Source organism: Myotis myotis, unplaced genomic scaffold (assembly GCF_014108235.1).
Source record: "Myotis myotis isolate mMyoMyo1 unplaced genomic scaffold, mMyoMyo1.p scaffold_m19_p_1, whole genome shotgun sequence".
NCBI lineage: Eukaryota > Metazoa > Chordata > Mammalia > Chiroptera > Vespertilionidae > Myotis > Myotis myotis.
Window position 1 is genome coordinate 90,557,192 of NW_023416313.1, and position 17,298 is coordinate 90,574,489.

Consider the following 17,298-nt stretch of genomic DNA (forward strand, 5'->3'; position numbering starts at 1 on the left):
TGATATATCTTTAAACACATGAATACACAAATACACATTCCATCAGCTGTCAAAGTAATGATTTCATCATATGTTATCTAGCCTCTGGAAAAGTCCACAGTACCAGAATGAGAATGAAAAAGGCAAATAAATCTTATGAATATAGTTCTGACCTCAAGAATTCCATGAAAGAATCTTGGCAACTCTCAGAAGTCTCATAATCATATTTTGAGAACCAATACTCTAGGGTAAATATGAAATGAAATTGGTAAATCTAAGGTAAAAACTCGTTCAACTTGACTAGCTAACAAACTACTTTCCCCAGTGAGTGTATCAACTAATAAATTCTGACCAGCAATGTACTTTTTCTTGTTACTGGACATGCTCACCAACATTTGGTACTAAGGGACTTCTTCATTTTTAACTACCTGGTAGAAAAGAAACAGTATGTCACTGTGGTTTTAATTTTCATTTTCTTGATTATCAATCAGGTTGAGGGAATTTTTTTTTCATACAAACTTTCTGTAAACAGTTTCTATTGGGATCTTCATATTACCTCCTGTTGCCCCTTTTCCTTTGAGTACAAGTGCAAATGTTTTGAAAGATGCTACTAGATGGCTTATTTCACAATATGTAACATAGCTCGCATTATTTGAAACACGTCATTATACATTTCTACCCAGATTACTGATAATGTGTATTTCTAGGCCTATTGGTTTTATATGGAGTCTATATTTGGAATTCCTTATATGCTCTATCTAGTCACCCTAAACTTGGGAACAATTTAAATGTATTTTACTGGGGAAAAAAATGTTTCATGGCATCCTCACATGCGTTAAGTACTGGACTATATCAGTATTTTTCAAATTGTGATTCACAGGAAAGTCTCGAGCACCCTATCCCATACATCTATTTCTTTTCATTTTTCTTCCTCCTGTCTTCCACCTTCACTCTAGTACTTTGACTGTTGTATATACCAGGGAGTTCCAAATAAAGTTTCATTTTTTAAAAGATTACATTACTAATTTAAAAAATGGTTTTGAACAATCACTGCTATAATTTCTCTAGAAAAATCTAAACAAACAACAAATACAAACCACATTAAATTGGAGATAAGCTAAGCATAGAAACATTTTATATTAAAAGAGTTATTTTATATTTGTTTTGTATGTAACTTCAGAGGCCTTTCACCAGAAGAAATTAGTGCAAATTAGATTTAACACTTTAACCTTTGCATTACCACTTATAACCTAATAACTTTAAAGGCTAGTAGTCTAACAGAGGAGTTTGTTATGAATTATGCAGAGTTAAGTTAAATCGCTCCAATGGCTGTGCAGTCTCACCTAGCACAGTGCTCACTGGGAGAAGAGGTGGGCTGGAGCTCCAGGAGGAGGAGGGACAGAAACGTTTTCTAATAAGATAGTTTATAATGCAGGTCAGAGTACAAGAAAGAGAACTAAACATTCTGAAACAGTAAGAAAGTAAAATGTTTGGGTAAGAAGAAAAAAAGAGAGACACACACTCCCATATGTAAAGCATGTTCAAACAAATAAGAATTTTCCTACAAAGTCTTCATTGCATTTACTAAAAAAATCAAGGGACTAATTTAATGCTTTGCAATAATTTCTTAAACATTTATGTAATCTAAAAAGTAAAAGAACTTTTCCTTTTTTAATCCCATTTATTACTCATGGTATTTTACTGAAATAAGTATGTTGAATATCATACATAAATATAGTAAAGTCACAAAATAAATTAACACAAGTTGAGATACTAGCCTAAAAGGCAACATCAAAACGTACTGATACATAATTCACAATATAGTCTCTAATCCTTTGGTTGGAGAAACAAGAATATTAGCTTGTTCTTCAAATAATAAATTTTCTTGACTATGCCCACGGCAACTCTTTTTAAAGCAGAATGGCCAAAAAGTTATTTAATAAAGCTGTCCAATATGCTTTATATGTAAGAAGAAAGAGCTGGTAAAACAGACAAAAAAACACACTTAAGATTGTGTAAAAACTAATCCAAAAATGTTCTTAAATTTGTTGTGTTTATGTTCTAGCAACAATCACACAAATAAATAATTTGATCTAATATAACTAAATTATTTCAGGCTTCCATAACCAAGCTCATAAGTACTACCACATATTAAAATAGATTAATAAATAATATACCTGATCCAATAGTGGGTGGTGAAGGTGTAGGCACGGCAATGGGAATGCCAATACTGCTGCTTCCACTGTTCTCTCGACTTCCACTTCCCCCACTACTTCCACTAGAAAGAAAAGAAAAAATTGTGAAAAAAGGAATTCTAGTGATTTAGCCGCCCAAAATAATAATAATCAACTCAAAGCCACTAACTACTCCCTTTTATGATATACTAGAGGCCTGGTGCACAAATTCATGCACGGCCGGGGTCCCTAGGCCTGACCGGCAATCAGGGCCGATAGGTGCTGTGCCGATCGGGGCCAGGTGGATCAGGGCCTGCGGGGGGAGGGACCACAGGAGGCTGGCCGCTGGCCCCAAGGTGGGAGCCAGCCCTGGGCGCCCCTGGGAAAGGGGCCGCATCCGCCACCACCCACCCACCCCCAGTTCCCCATCCCAGTCCAGGGCCTGGAGGGAGAGGAGACAACAGTTGCCAGGCCAGGTGCGGAAGGAACGGATGCCTCCGATGCCACCGTCATCGGTACCCTGCCACCGCACGGTTCCCTGACTGGCCCCCTTGCCGCCACACCACCACCATAGCAGGCCGGCGGCCCCCAAGGAAGGGAGAGGATGGGAGTGAGACAAACCCTATGTCGAGGGTTGACTTTCAATAGATTGCAGTGAGGGAGCTGCTCCGCTATGTATGAAACCCTGACCCAGACGCAGGTAGTTTAGGAATGGTTTAGCACCAGGGGCCGATGGGGGCCAGCTGGCGGGGGAGGGAGGGAGGACGGGAGGTACTGCGGGAGGTTGGCTAGCCAGGGGGAGGGTACCACGGGTGGCTGGCTATGGGAGCACACTGACCACCAGGGGGCAGCCAGTGCATGTCATAGCAACTCATCATCCGGTTGTTCAGGTCATTCAGTCGTAATGGTCGCTTAGGCTTTTATATATATAGATATGTAAAAAAATTTTAGAAACTGTTCAATACAAAATTTTGTTAATCCTCACCCGAGGATATTCTTTCCACTGATTTTTATAAAGAGCAGAAGAGAGGGAGGAAGAGAGGAGAAAGAGGAGGGAGGGAAAAGGGGAAGGAAAGAAAGGGGAGGGGCGAGAGAGAGAGAGAGAGAGAGAGAGAGAGAGAGAGATGCGAAAGAGATAACGATTGGTTGCCTCCCACACTCGCCTTGAATAGGGCCTGGAATTGAGCCTGCAACCCAGGTACATGCCCTTGACTGGAAATCGAACCCAAGACCCTTCACTATGTGGACTGATATTCTAACCACTGTGATTCTTGTGTTTCACTCTACTCAATCTATTGGAAACCAATATAACCTTAATATAGTACTCAGAACTATCAGAAGAGATCATCGTATTGAGAAATGAAAATCTTATATACAATAAGCCAACAAGGATTTATTTAAAACCTACTATGAATAGTAGTAAATACGGCAGACATGAACCATGGTGTCATGGAGCTCACAGTTAAGAATGAAAAAATAGACATTAAAAAACAGTGTGAAAGCCTGGCTGATTTGGTTCAGTGATTGAGCATCGACCTATGAACCAGGAGCTCAAATTCTGATTCCCAGTCAGCGCAAATGCCCAGGTTGCGGGCTCAATCTCTGGTAGGGGGCGTGCAGGAAGCAGCCAATCAATGTCTCTCTCTCATCATTGATGTTTCTATCTCTCTCTTCCTCTCCCTGAAATCAATTTAAAAACTAAACAAACAGTGTGACAGATGCCACAAAAGAAAATGAACAAGATGCTGCTCTGGCCGATATAGCTCAGTTGGCTGGGTGTCATCCTGTACACCAAAGGGTTGCCAGTTGGATTCTGGGTCAGGGCACATGCCTGGGTTTCAGGCTCAATCCCCAGTAGGCGGTGTGCAGGAGGCAGCTGATTGATATTTCAGCTCCCTCTCCCTCTCTTTCTTAAAAAGAAATCAATAAACTATTCTTTTTTTAAAAAATGTACAGATGCTATGGAAATTAAAAGTTTAACCAATTTTAGCATGGAAATAGTATAAAAACCTCTCATTTCAAAGAATGGTGCTAAAATAGAGTATTTTCTGGAAAATGAGCAAAACAACAAAAAAGGCAGCAGTGAGGTTTCAGTGTCAGGCATTCTAGAATAGTCATTACTGTTCAACTTTAACCAATTCCCTACTTTTCGAATTCCTATAGATTTACTATCCCTTTAGGTATAAGACCTCACACTATATAATCATTTTTAGTAAGCAATGTGTGTATGTACATGTATGCAAATGTACAGATGTGCATTTGTAGTCTTAGGCTCCATATTATACTTTAAAACCAACATAATTCGCCTAATAGGCCCCCCAAAAAATCAACAGGGCAGACTTGTACTGCCTAGATAAAAAATGTTTTTCTCCAATGTGATCATTCTATAATTACATCAGTGCATACTAATGAAAGAAAAGCAAAGAAAGCTATTTCTATTACAAAAATAGCTTCAATGTGAAGAACTCCCTTAACTCCAAGCCAGGTACACTGCTTTGTAACACCAATACATCACAGACATGAATATTTCCCCACTAATTATTCTCTTCTACAATTACTGGCTTTTTTCTAACATGGGGGTTGGCAAATTACAGCACCTAAGCCACACCTGACTCATGATCTGATTTTTATGACCTATGAGCTAAGAACGTTTTTTACATTTTTCAGTAGCTAAAAAAAAAATCAAAAGATGAATATTTATAACACATTAACATTATATGAAAGGCAGATTTCACTACAATATATAAAATATTATTGGAATGCATGTTCACTCGAACATTTACATGCTATCCATGGCTGCATTCATACTACAATGGGGAGCTATGTAACTGTAATGTAGGCAAATCCCAGAAATATTGACAATCTGGCCCTTTATAAAAGTTTGTTGATCCCTGTTTTAACAGAATGCGCTTCTGAAAAAAAGAACTATATCATATTGGTATATCCCTCGCATCTAATGAAGTAACTCTTAATAACTGGCTGCTGAATATAACTAAACGATAGAGAAAAACCATGTTTTAATATAAATTCAATAACAAACATAAAAAAGAACACTTGTGGTACTCACTGAACTTGACCTGATATAGTAACTGCATATACCAATGTAAGCATTTATTTACTAACAGCAGCAATAACAACAAATGTCAATTACACAGAATCTAAGAGCCAGATACCCTCTTTAGTTAAAACCCAAAAAATGATTCTGCTAAGTTTTTTAAATTATTATTACTGATTTCAGAGAGGAAGGGAGGGGGAGAGAGAGACAGAAACATCAATGACGAGAGAGAACTATTGATTGGCTGCCTCCCGCACGCCCCACTATGGGAACTGAACCCCCAACCCAGGGATGTGCCCCAAACAGGAATCGAACTGCAACCTCCTGGTTCATAGGTCAACGCTCAACCACTGAGCCATGCTGTCTGGGCAATTCTGCTAAGTTTTACCTCTAATACACCAACCCAAAAAAAAGTCAAGGTAAGGAGAGGTTCTTCCCCAAGTTAAATGGAGGGTAAAGTTAAAGAATAAAATAAAGTAAACTATACAATGTATCTTTATAATGTGCCCCAAAATGGAGTGGCTACTTCTGGGGGGAGAAGGTAGAGGTAATAGTTAGGAAAGGGTCTAAGAGGGACTTTTGGATTGTTGGTAATGTTCCATTTTCTGACTTGGGTGATGGTTACACCAATGTGTTCAAATTGTCTTAACCCATTAAGTTACATACTGAATAATACTTTTCTAAATTTATGTTATGTTCCCAAACCAAGTTTTTAAAAACCCACTGGGCAGTTGATTTCTAGAAATTTTTAAAAAACGGTACATACAATAACATATTCTAGAGCAGCGGTCGCCAACCTGCTCCAAAGGTTTCCTTAAACCAGCAGTCGCCAACCTTTCGGACTTCACGGACCACCGGTTGGCAACCGCTGCTCTAGAGCATACCAACTCTATTAATTCTTTCTCGGATCTAAGCTAGGTCTTCCTTTTTCCAACCTCTTAAAGCTTAAATCACATTGTATAATTCCTAATATTTAACCTATTATCCCAAAATACAGAATGGCCTCGAAAAATGTACACACATTTTGAATAATATTAATTCCAATAGGTTAAATCTAAAAAGAAATAAACATCAATGGAGCTATCAGCTGTTAAGTTTGTATACATTTTCATTGTTTTGGGACACCCTACATTTAAGAGTAGTTACCTTAATCTTTTTTAAAAGACTGTTTTAAAAAACATTCTTTAGCTTATGTCCAAATACATATCTGTACCTCTGTCAAAAGGAAGAAATAGTAGCAATCTGCTTATAGTATAAATATATATTTAAAAATCTAAAAAAAAAACAGAAGTTATAACAGAAACTTATACAATATTGTTACCTCAACTTTTATACTCTGTGTTAACAGTATAGTACTTTACTCAGCAACTGTACAGGGTTTGTGACCAGTTAATAATCCCAACTTGCAAATGGTCAAAGACTCAACCTGAAGGATTACCTGTGTGTCCTCGGTCTCTGGTTTAAAGAAGCTGTCCTGCCTGGGCTATGCTGACTTCCAAGCCTAGCCGGACTGGTCATGTAGTCATTAGGAACTGTTGGAGGTTTAACAGGTTCCAGGGTTTTGTAAGGCGTATTCCGTCTAAAGAAATGTCAAAGAAAGGAATAATGAATAAGATAAAATGGCATTTCCCCCCAAATGTGATTGTCCCTTTGTAACCAAGTAGAAGACAAGTGTTTTATTGTGTGTGTTTTTAATTTTATTGATGAGAGAGAAAGAAAAAAACATCAACCTGTTATTTATGCATTGGTTGCCTCTTGTATATGCCCTGACAGGTCAAACCCATAACTTGGGCATATTGGGACAACGTTCAAAACAACTGAGTGAGCTACTCAGCCAGAATTAGAAAGCAAGTTTTAAAAACATTTTTAATAATAAAGGTTATTTTAAAAAATTCTTAATTGGAGTAAATGAATTTTTGTTACTTTTCACAAAAACTAAAATGTGTTACCTTTTCCTAGAAAAATCGTAGGAAAGGGTAATTGAAAAGTATTAATCCTACTTCTAAATATAATGGTTATAATTTTTGAAATGCTCAATATCAAACTTTGACATATACATTATTCCCAGTTCAGTCACCCATAAGCCACTGTCCTTGTACATTATGAAAACTAAATATCTCCTCTGCAATTTATTCCTACCTCATTATGGAAATTTATAGACAATGGACAAGTATAGCACATTCTGATTCTAGATGTAATACCATTCATTTTTCAATAAGTGATTTTGATTGGTCATGATAGAGAGCAACTAAGATGGCGGCATAGGTAAACACCGGGAAATTATCGCCTCACATAACAATTGAAAATTACCGCAAAGGACTGAGCAAACATCATCCAGAACAACAGGAAGGCTGGCTGAGTGTAAATTCCACAACTAGAAGGAAAGAAAAGCACGCTGAGAGCCAGAGGCGCTGCGGAGGTGAAGTGCAGAGGTACGGCGGCGCGCGCGCGCGCGCGCGAGGAAAGGGGGTGGCGCCTGAGGACGCGGCTGTCTTTTTGAATCACAAACTCCCGACGGCTCTGAACTCCGGTTCCGGGAAGTCTCTGGGGACCCAGGTCTCATACGGGGAGAAGCTGGTCTGTCCGGCAGCGAGCGAACTTGAGGGCGGCTTTCCCTCAGAGGTGCTTGCAGCCGTTACCGGAACACTGAGACGCGCGACTCCGGGCGGAGAATCGGCCATGGCCGCTTTCTCCGCCCTCTGACTCCCTGAGACCCCACCCCACCCAGGCTGCGGCAGAGGCTTTTGCATGTGAATGTACCTAACTGCAGCCGAACCAGGCAGACCTGGAACTTCCAAGAGAAGGCCCAAGGCCCCGCAGCGGCTTGCATTGCTTCACAGCTGAGCCTCTTCGTGGCTCCTGCTGTGTGGCCTCAGGCAGAGGCTGAATTAGCACCTCCTTAGATCCAGGAGCCACTGTACCCAGTGGTCAGAGGGGGTCCATCCAGACTGCAACTCCTCAGATACATAAGGGACGCACTCAGGGAGCAGACTCAGTGAGCACCAAAGCCCCACTGAAGCGAGTCTTGCCCCAGAAGGGTGTCTTCAGCACAGAAGTTCTCCCACTTTAGACACAGCTGATTCTCACAGCCAATTGGCCTGGAGGTCAATTCCTCCCAGTGATTCTACAACAACCAAGGCACCAAGAGTGCACCAAGAGTGTCCACCCCAGGTAACTGGGGAGGCTGAGCTACTGGGCCCTACAGGACACCTGGCACGCAGGGCCACTCTATCAACAAAGGGAAGCTGCCAAAATGCGGAGACAAAGAAACAGGTCACAAATGGCAGAAATGGAGGAAAGCAAACGATTGGATATAGAGTTTAAGGCCACGGTTATAAGGTTTTTCAAGAATTTTATGGAAACCGCCGATAAATTTAATGAATCCCTCAATAAGTATAGGGAGACCATGGAGGACATGAAAAAGGACCAACTAGAAATTAAGCATACACTGACTGAAATAAAGAATAATTTACAGAGATCCAGCAGCAGAAAAGAGGATCCCAAGAATCAAGTCAAAGATTTGAAATACAAAGAAACAAAAAATACCCAACCGAAAAAGAAAAAAGAAAAGAGATTCCAAAAATATGAAGATAGTGTAAGGAACCTCTGGGACAACTTCAAGCGTACCAACATCAGAATTATAGGGGTACCAGAAGGAGAGAGAGGGCAAGATATTGAAAACCTTTTTGAAGAAATAATGACAGAAAACTTCCCCTACCTGGTGAAAGAAATGGACTTACAAGTCCAGGAAGCGCAGAGAACCCCAAACAAAAGGAATCCAAGGAGGACCACACCAAGACACATCATAATTAAAATGCCAAGAGCAAAAGATAAAGAGAGAATCTTAAAAGCAGCAAGAGAAAGACAGTCAGTTACCTACAAGGGAGTACCCATACGACTGTCAGCTGATTTCTCAACAGAAACCATGCAGGCCAGAAGAGTGTGGCAAGAAATATTCAAAGTGATGAATAGCAAGAACCTGCAACCAAGATTACTTTATCCAGCAAAGCTATCATTCAGAATAGAAGGTCAGATAAAGAGCTTCATGGATAAGAAAAAGCTAAAGGAGTTCATCACCACCAAACCAGCATTATATGAAATGCTGAAAGGTATTCTTTAAGAAGAGGAAGAAGAAAAAGGAACTCTTACCATTTGCCACAGCATGGATGGAACTTGAGAGCGGATAAATACCACAGGATCTCACTCATTTGTGGAATATAATGAACAACATAAGCTGATGAACAAGGACTGATCCAGAGACGGAGAGGCATTGATTGGACTGTCGGGACTTGGAGGGAAGGTAGGGGAGGGTGGGGGTAAGGGGGAAAGATCAACCAAAGGACTTATATGCAAGCATATAGGCCTAACCAATGGACATGGACAACGGGGGGGTGAGGGCATGAGCGGGGTTGGGGGGGGTGGGGGGTAGAGGGTAACGTGGGGGCAAGGACACATATGTAATATCTTAATCAATAAAAAATATATTAAAAAAAAAATAAGTGATTTTAACTTTTCTATTTAATAACTTCATCTATTTTTTGCAGGGGTAAGGAGTTTTACAGAATGAAAATAAAAACCAAGAGTCTATTTTTAAAAAAGGCTGATTGTTGATCCCTATTACTATGAAAATTATTTCCCAGCCCTCCACTAAAAAAAAAAAAAGAGCTCTAATATATTATTTTCTATGTTAAGGTGAACAATCTTTCAGAAGTGTCCTACCAAATATTCACATATTTTATTGCACAAAGAACTGAGAAGGAAAACACCACCAATGGTTATCTTTTTTGGTCCCCAACTGGTCTTCTCACAAAGCTACTCAAGTATGAAGTATGCAAAACCTATGGACACAGACAATGGTGTGGTGAGAAGTATGAAAAACCTGTGGACACAGACAATGGTGTGGTGAGGGCCTTGCAAGGCATGGGAGCGGGCTGGAAGAGGTTAATGGGGGGGGAAAAAGAGGATCTATGTAATACTTTCAACAATAAAGATTAAAAAAAATAAATAAAATAAAAAATATGAAGGGCCCTAAGATTACCTAGCACAAGCACCGTTAGAAATATTCCAGGTAAAGAGCCTCTAAATCTTAGGTAGAAAGTAATAGAGGAAACAGAAAAGCTGCAGGTCACCAAGCCAAACTATACAAAATAGACCACTTATTCAAAGTTCTGTAATATAAATATTGTAAATACTTGTGAAAGCACCACATAGAATGAATACATGGTCATTTCATTTGAAATAAACTTAAGTCAAATTGCTCTTTTTTTTTTAAAGGAATTAAAAAGATAAATAAATAATGCACATTTCCACATACACAAAAGAACTTGTCTAGTACAGACTTCCATAGAAGAGAATATTATAAAATAAGTAGATTCATTTTGGATTCTGCTCATGGAAATAAGCACCAAAATGAATTTGTAAAAGGTAACGTCACACTGAGAGGGGTCCATAGCAAGAACCCCTACATTTACTTAAGTCACAGAATAATCTTTTCCTTTACTATATGAATTTTCTTGTAAAATTTACTTGGATTCTTACCCCAACGTTCCTCGGCCTGACATGGGAGGACTTGGTGGTTTCTGAGTAGGAGGATTTGTTCTCGACAGTGTGCCAGTTCTTGCAGGCTGGTTATTTCCATGCTATAATGCAGGAAAAAGAGCTTTTATTTTTATATCAAATTGTTCTCTTGGTGTTTTGATACGAAGTTATTATTTTTAATATCAGAATGTGAAGTAAGGATTCCCAGACAGTTTTAACAACAGACTTTGGTTCTACATTTTAAAATGTCAAGAAACCAATTGCACTTGGCTTTTTCTATTATTCATACCAATCTATGGCAAAAATACAGGTGAAATTATTGGATTTTATATATTATTTTATTGTTAAACATGTTCACCTAGATTAAACTTATCTGCATTCAAATATGAAGTTTCCTAAAATTTTTAAAAATGTATTCATGAATTTAAACTATAGATCTCAGTGTCAATTTGCTAAAATATTCATCTAAAAAATCATCTTTATCCTAAAAACTAAGAAACAAAGTCATATATGATGTCTGGGAAACCTTCTGTTTATGTCAATAAAAGCAAGGCAACTATCAAAAAATAAGCAAAGCAATTCATGTTAGCAAAATTAATGTTCCTATATAAATGCAGATGTCAATATATCTTTGATATATTGACACATCCAAGCTAAATGTAGCTACTTGTATTGAGTTTGAGTATATTTAATCTATATAAATCCTATGGGGAAAAAGCAGGCAGATGAAGGAAGAGTTTTCAAATTTTAGTGGCTCTGCAGCCTCTATCAATATAGAGGTAAAACTGTGTATCAAATGATAAATAATATCTCTTACCTTGGCTTTTAGCCACTTTACGTTGGCAAAAAGGGGGGGAAAAAGTAGAAATTAATTCTAAATATGTTATACCTAATAGGACAGGTTTATGTTTACAGTTATTCATTTCCTGTTAATAAGTTTTTACCCAGCCATTACTTCAAATATTTTGTAAAGAAAAAGATATCCATTAGCAGCTGGGAAATATTCATGTGTATCACATATTTTTCAAAAGAAGAATATATTCATAAGGAAACTACCACTTATTTATGCCAATCTCATACAGACCCAATAATTTCTTAGTTCTGTATTTTATCCTATGGAACTATTCCAAATAAATCACAGATGATAAACTCAGATTTGAAAACAAATACCGTAACACATAATATGTAAGGCTACTTTAATACATCAGTGTACAAGACCTAAGACTTTACTGGATAACAAATGCATAAATATGAGTATTCATTATTTGAAAAGTAGTATAGTATTTTTTAAAGTGGTACACTGCAAATATTACAATTCAAAATAACAGGTTGCTTCAAATTCAGAAAAATGACGAAACACCTCCAAGTCTAAAAACAAAATCACTATGCAGGTTAATACCTTAGCCAAATTTTAACTACGAAATAGAGTCTGGAAACCCTCCTGTTTGTAACTTGATGGATCCAAACTTAAGCAGGCCAATACCTTCTGAACCAGTTTAGCCCGAATTCAAAACTGAAGAAAAGCTGCTTTGATCTTTTTTTAATTTTATTTTTTTAATATATTTTTATTTATTTCAGAGAGGAAGAGAGAGGGAGAAAGACATAGAAACATCAATAATGAGAGAATCATAGATCAGCTGCCTCCTCACATCCCACAAAAGCCCACAACCCAGGCATGTGCCCTGACAGGGAATCAAACCATGAGTTAATAGATCGACACTCAACCACTGAGCTACACAGGCCGTGCGAAGCTGCTTTGATCTTAAAGGCTACTTCTATGAAACATGACTAGTGTATAATAATAAAAGCGTAATATGCTAATTAGACCGGACATCCTTCCAGATGTCCTTTCATACGACCTTCAGGACGAAGCTGGGGCTGCAAGGGAAGCCCAGGTCCCAGGTGCCAGAGTGAAGCCGGTGCTGGCAGCCAGGGGAAGGCTAGCCTACTCTTGCACAAATTTCGTGCATTGGGCATCTAGTCTATATATCAAATAACACATACATATGTATTAATATGAACACATGTACATATATGAATAATCTATAACAATAAAAGCATAATAGGCTAATTAGACCAGACAGCTGAACGCATTCCAGATGAAGCCAGGGTAGAGAGGGCCAAGGCAAGCCGCCGCGGCTGCGAGGGCCAAGCCCCTTGCACAAATATCGTGCATTAGGCCTCTAGTATGAAATAATGTGTACAGTCCTAAGGCACCACTATAAGTGCTATGCCACTTAAGAACACTGTCATGTTGTAGAACCTAACTTTTTATAGATTTTAGGGGTTTCAAGTTCTTTCCATAATATGTGCTATCCTAAATATATATTTAACATTTTTTAGGTGATCCTAAAGACAACATTAAGGATATTATCCTAAAGAGGAATGTACCTGTCTTTAGAACGATATTGCTCATTTTTATCTGGAAACAATGTCTGGAATTCTACCTAGCCACTACATTTTACACCTGGATTTAGAAATTAAACCTGAATAACATTATCCTTGGGTATAAGATATGTTAGAAATAATTAAGTAAGCAACGACTTTTTTTTTCCTAATCCTTGCCTGAGGGTATTTTTTCCATTGATTTTTAGAGAGTAGAAGGGAAAGTTGGAGGGAAGGAGAGAGGGAAAGAGTAGGGGAGGAAGATAAGAGAAACAATGATGTGAGAGACACACACTGATTGGTTGCCTCCTGCATGCACCCTGACTGAAAGCTGGGGATTGAACCTGCAAGCCAGCTATGTGCCCTTGACCGGGAATCAAACCCGAGACCCTTCGGTCAACAGGCTGGTCCACAGGCTGATGCTCTAACCCAGTCGTGGGCAAACTACGGCCCGTGGGCCGGATCCGGCCCGTTTGAAATGAATAAAACTAAAAAAAAAAAAAAAACACCGTACCCTTTTATGTAATGATGTTTACTTTGAATTTATATTAGTTCACACAAACACTCCATCCATGCTTTTGTTCCGGCCCTCCGGTCCAGTTTAAGAACCCACTGTGGCCCTCGAGTCAAAAAGTTTGCCCACCCCTGCTCTAACCACTAAGCGAACTGTCCAGGACACAATGATCTTTTTTAAAAAGTCAGAAAAGTGGAGAAAATAAAAAAAATCAGCAATACACTATTGGTGAAAAAATAAATGTTTGTATTTGTATAACACACAAACAAAATATGAACAAATACGCCACATAAAAGCTTCTAAGATACACTATTCTAACAGACCACTCATCCTCCTTCCCCAGTCAAAAATAGATTTTAAGGCTTCCAGTCAAGATGGCAGAGTAGATAAATGTGGTACTTGAATCCTCCCATATCCACATCAAAATTACATCTAAACTACAGAACAATCATCATTCAGACCCGCCTGAAATGTAGCTGAAGGGAAGTCCTACAACTAAGGATATAAAGAAGAAACCACTTTCAAGACTGGCAGGAGGGGTGAATACTCAGAACAGGCTGGAACCCAAGGAGGACCACACCAAGACACATCATAATTAAAATGCCAAGAGCAAAAGACAAAGAGAGAATCTTAAAAGCAGCAAGAGAAAGAAAGTCAGTTACCTACAAGGGAGTACCCATACGACTGTCAGCTGATTTCTCAACAGAAACCATGCAGGCCAGAAGAGTGTGGCAAGAAATATTCAAAGTGATGAATAACAAGAACCTACAACCAAGATTACTTTATCCAGCAAAGCTATCATTCAGAATAGAAGGTCAGATAAAGAGCTTCACAGATAAGAAAAAGCTAAAGGAGTTCATTACCACCAAACCAGCATTATATGAAATGCTGAAAGGTATTCTTTAAGAAAAGGAAGAAGAAAAAGGAACTCTTACCATTTGCCACAGCATGGATGGAACTGGAGAGCGGATAAATACCACATGATCTCACTCATTTGTGGAATATAATGAACGACGTAAACTGATGAACAAGGACTGATCCAGAGACGGAGAGGCATTGATTGGACTGTCGGGTCTTGGAGGGAAGGTAGGGGAGAGTGGGGGTAAGGGGGAAAGATCAACCAAAGGACTTCAGGCCTAACCAAAAACAACGGGGGGGGGGGGGGGGTGAGGGCATGAGCGGGGGGGGGGGGGTAACGTGGAGATAAGGACACATATGTAATATTTTAATCAATAAAAAATATATTTTAAAAAAAAGAAAAAAAAAAGAATAGGCTGGTATCACAACCACATGTGGTGGTTAAAAATTGGGAGGAGCCCTGGCTGGTGTTGCTCAGCTGGTTGGACATTGACCATGCACCAAAAAGTTGCTGGTTCAATTCTCACTCAGGCCTTGGTGGTGGGCTCGATTCCTGGTGGTAGGCATGTATGAGGCGGCTTATTGAAGTTCTGCTCTAACATCAATGTTTCTCTCTCTCTCTCTATCTCTCTCTCTCTCTCTCTCTCTCTCTCTCTCTCTCTCTCTCTCTCCCCTCCCTCCTTTTTTCCCTCTCCCTTCCTCTCTCTTTAAAAACAAACAGCAAGCACTGTGGCTGAAATGGAGGGCTACTGGAGACCCAGATGTTCCTCTTAAAAAGGAACACACAGATTTACTTGAACTCTGAGTTCCAGCATTGGGACAGCAGCCTGAAATGCACCAGGGACATACGGAGGGGAACTGAACTGTATGGCATCAGGGCGAGAGCTGGAGGTTCAGCTTTCTCCCTGACAGGAGTGCTGGCAGAGGCCACTGATGAGCCAACAAATGACATATCCAAGTCTCCATCCAACTGTCTAAAAGGGTATGCCCTGCCCTAAGACCCCACCCGACCCCACCCAACTTGCGGGCCCACCCAAGCTGTTTCCCGGGCTTTTACATAGGAATAGCCAGTCTTGGCTCCTGTGTCAGACTTTCCAATAATCCCTCAAACAAGCAGCATCTGGCCTCTGCATGCCCTGCACCTCTCACTAAGTAGTACCAGGCGCAGCAATAGTGGCAGCTGGCTTGGTTCATAGCTTGGTCTCTCCTGGGCACCTCACCTCAAAGCCCAGCATAAATACCAGCCATCTGCAGATTGCTTTGTAGCTCATTTTGGGTGGCCCAAGGCCAGTGGTTCTCCACCTTCCTAATGCCGCGACCCTTTAATACAGTTCCTCATGTTGTGGTGACCCCCAACCATAAAATTATTTTCGTTGCTACTTCATAACTGTAATTTTGCTACTGTTATGAATCGTAATGTAAATATCTGATATGCAGGATGTATTTTCATTGTTACAAATTGAACATAATTCAAGCATAGTGATTAATCACAAAAACAGTATGTAATTATATATGTGTTTTCCGATGGTCTTAGGCAATCCCTGTGAAAGGGTCGTTCAACCCCCAAAGGGGTCGTGACATACAGGTTGAGAACCACTGACCTAGGCAGAACACAAATAGTGACTGACCTTGTCCTATACCTCCGGGTCGTCCCCAGAACAAGCACACCCACTGGAAAGCTTCGGACCAGGTTGAAGCACCACCCAATCACCTCCACGAGCCACACACTCAAGGGGTGGACTCAGCAGACACCAAAGACCTGATGAAATCCTGCTCTGTGGGGTGGGACCCTGCATAGCTGATACTCCACGATGGTCACAGCCAGTCCTTGCAACCGATCAACCTTGGAATAAATCCTTCCCCTTGATGTGTCAACAGCAATTAAGACTCAACAACAACAGGAGGGTATACCAAAGCCCACATAAAGGGCACTCCTAGAGTGCCCAGCTCAGCTAAACAGGGAGGCTGTGCCACTGGACCCTACAGAACACCTGCTACATTAGATCACTCTATCAAGACAGGAAGACATAGTAATTCTACCTAATACATAGAAAGGAAAAAAAAAAAAACAGTGAGGCTGCAAAAATTAGGAGACAAAGAAACATGACCCATATGGAAGAACAGAACAAAATTCCAGAAAAAGAACTAAACAAAATGGATTCAAGCAATCTACTAGATGCAGAGTTCAAAACATTGCTCATAAGGATGTCAAAGAGCCTAGGAGAAGAGTAGATAAACTTAGAGAGGACTTAATCAGCATAAAAATATACATGGAAACCATAGAAAAGAACCAGTCAGAAATGAAGGATACACTAATGAAAAGGAAGAATAATTTACAGGAAATCAACAGTAGAGTAGATGAAACCAAGAATCAAAACAGCAATTTGGAACAGAAGGAAGCAAAAAACACCCAATCAGAAGAGAAAAATAAAAGAATCCAAAAATATAAGTATAATGTAAGGAGCCTCTGGGATAACTTCAAGCATATTAACATTCATATCATGGGGGTGCTATAAGAAGAGAAAGAGCAAGGAATTGAAAACCTATTTGAAAAAATGACAGAAAACTTCCCTAACATGGTGAAGGAAATAGACATACAACTCCAGGAAGCACAGAGAATCCCAAACAAGATAACCCAAAGAGACTTATACCAAGATTCATCATAATTAAAATGCAAAAGGTTAAAGACAAAGAGAGAATTTTAAAAGTATCAAGAGCCCTGGCGAGTGTAACTCAGTGGTTAGAGCTTTGGCCCACACACAGAAGGATTGTAGGTTTGATTCCCAGTCAAGAGC

At 39.6% G+C, this 17,298-nt stretch overlaps 1 protein-coding gene across 9 annotated transcripts in view; it reads right to left on the minus strand.

Annotated features, from left to right (window-relative positions):
• The window catches only part of ABI1 (abl interactor 1), a 96,196-nt gene that overhangs the window by 16,664 nt on the left and 62,234 nt on the right, over window positions 1-17,298 (minus strand). For 6 of the 9 annotated variants that reach the window (XM_036344575.1, XM_036344545.1, XM_036344563.1 and 3 more), the window contains 4 exons: window positions 11,564-11,578; window positions 10,747-10,847; window positions 6,647-6,787; window positions 2,157-2,257 (listed from right to left, as the gene is read on the minus strand). In XM_036344575.1, coding sequence (XP_036200468.1) covers window positions 2,157-2,257; window positions 6,647-6,787; window positions 10,747-10,847; window positions 11,564-11,578 — 358 coding nt within the window. The remainder of the gene's footprint in view (window positions 1-2,156; window positions 2,258-6,646; window positions 6,788-10,746; window positions 10,848-11,563; window positions 11,579-17,298) is intronic. The other 3 variants (XM_036344568.1, XM_036344536.1, XM_036344517.1) reach the window with 1 other exon arrangement.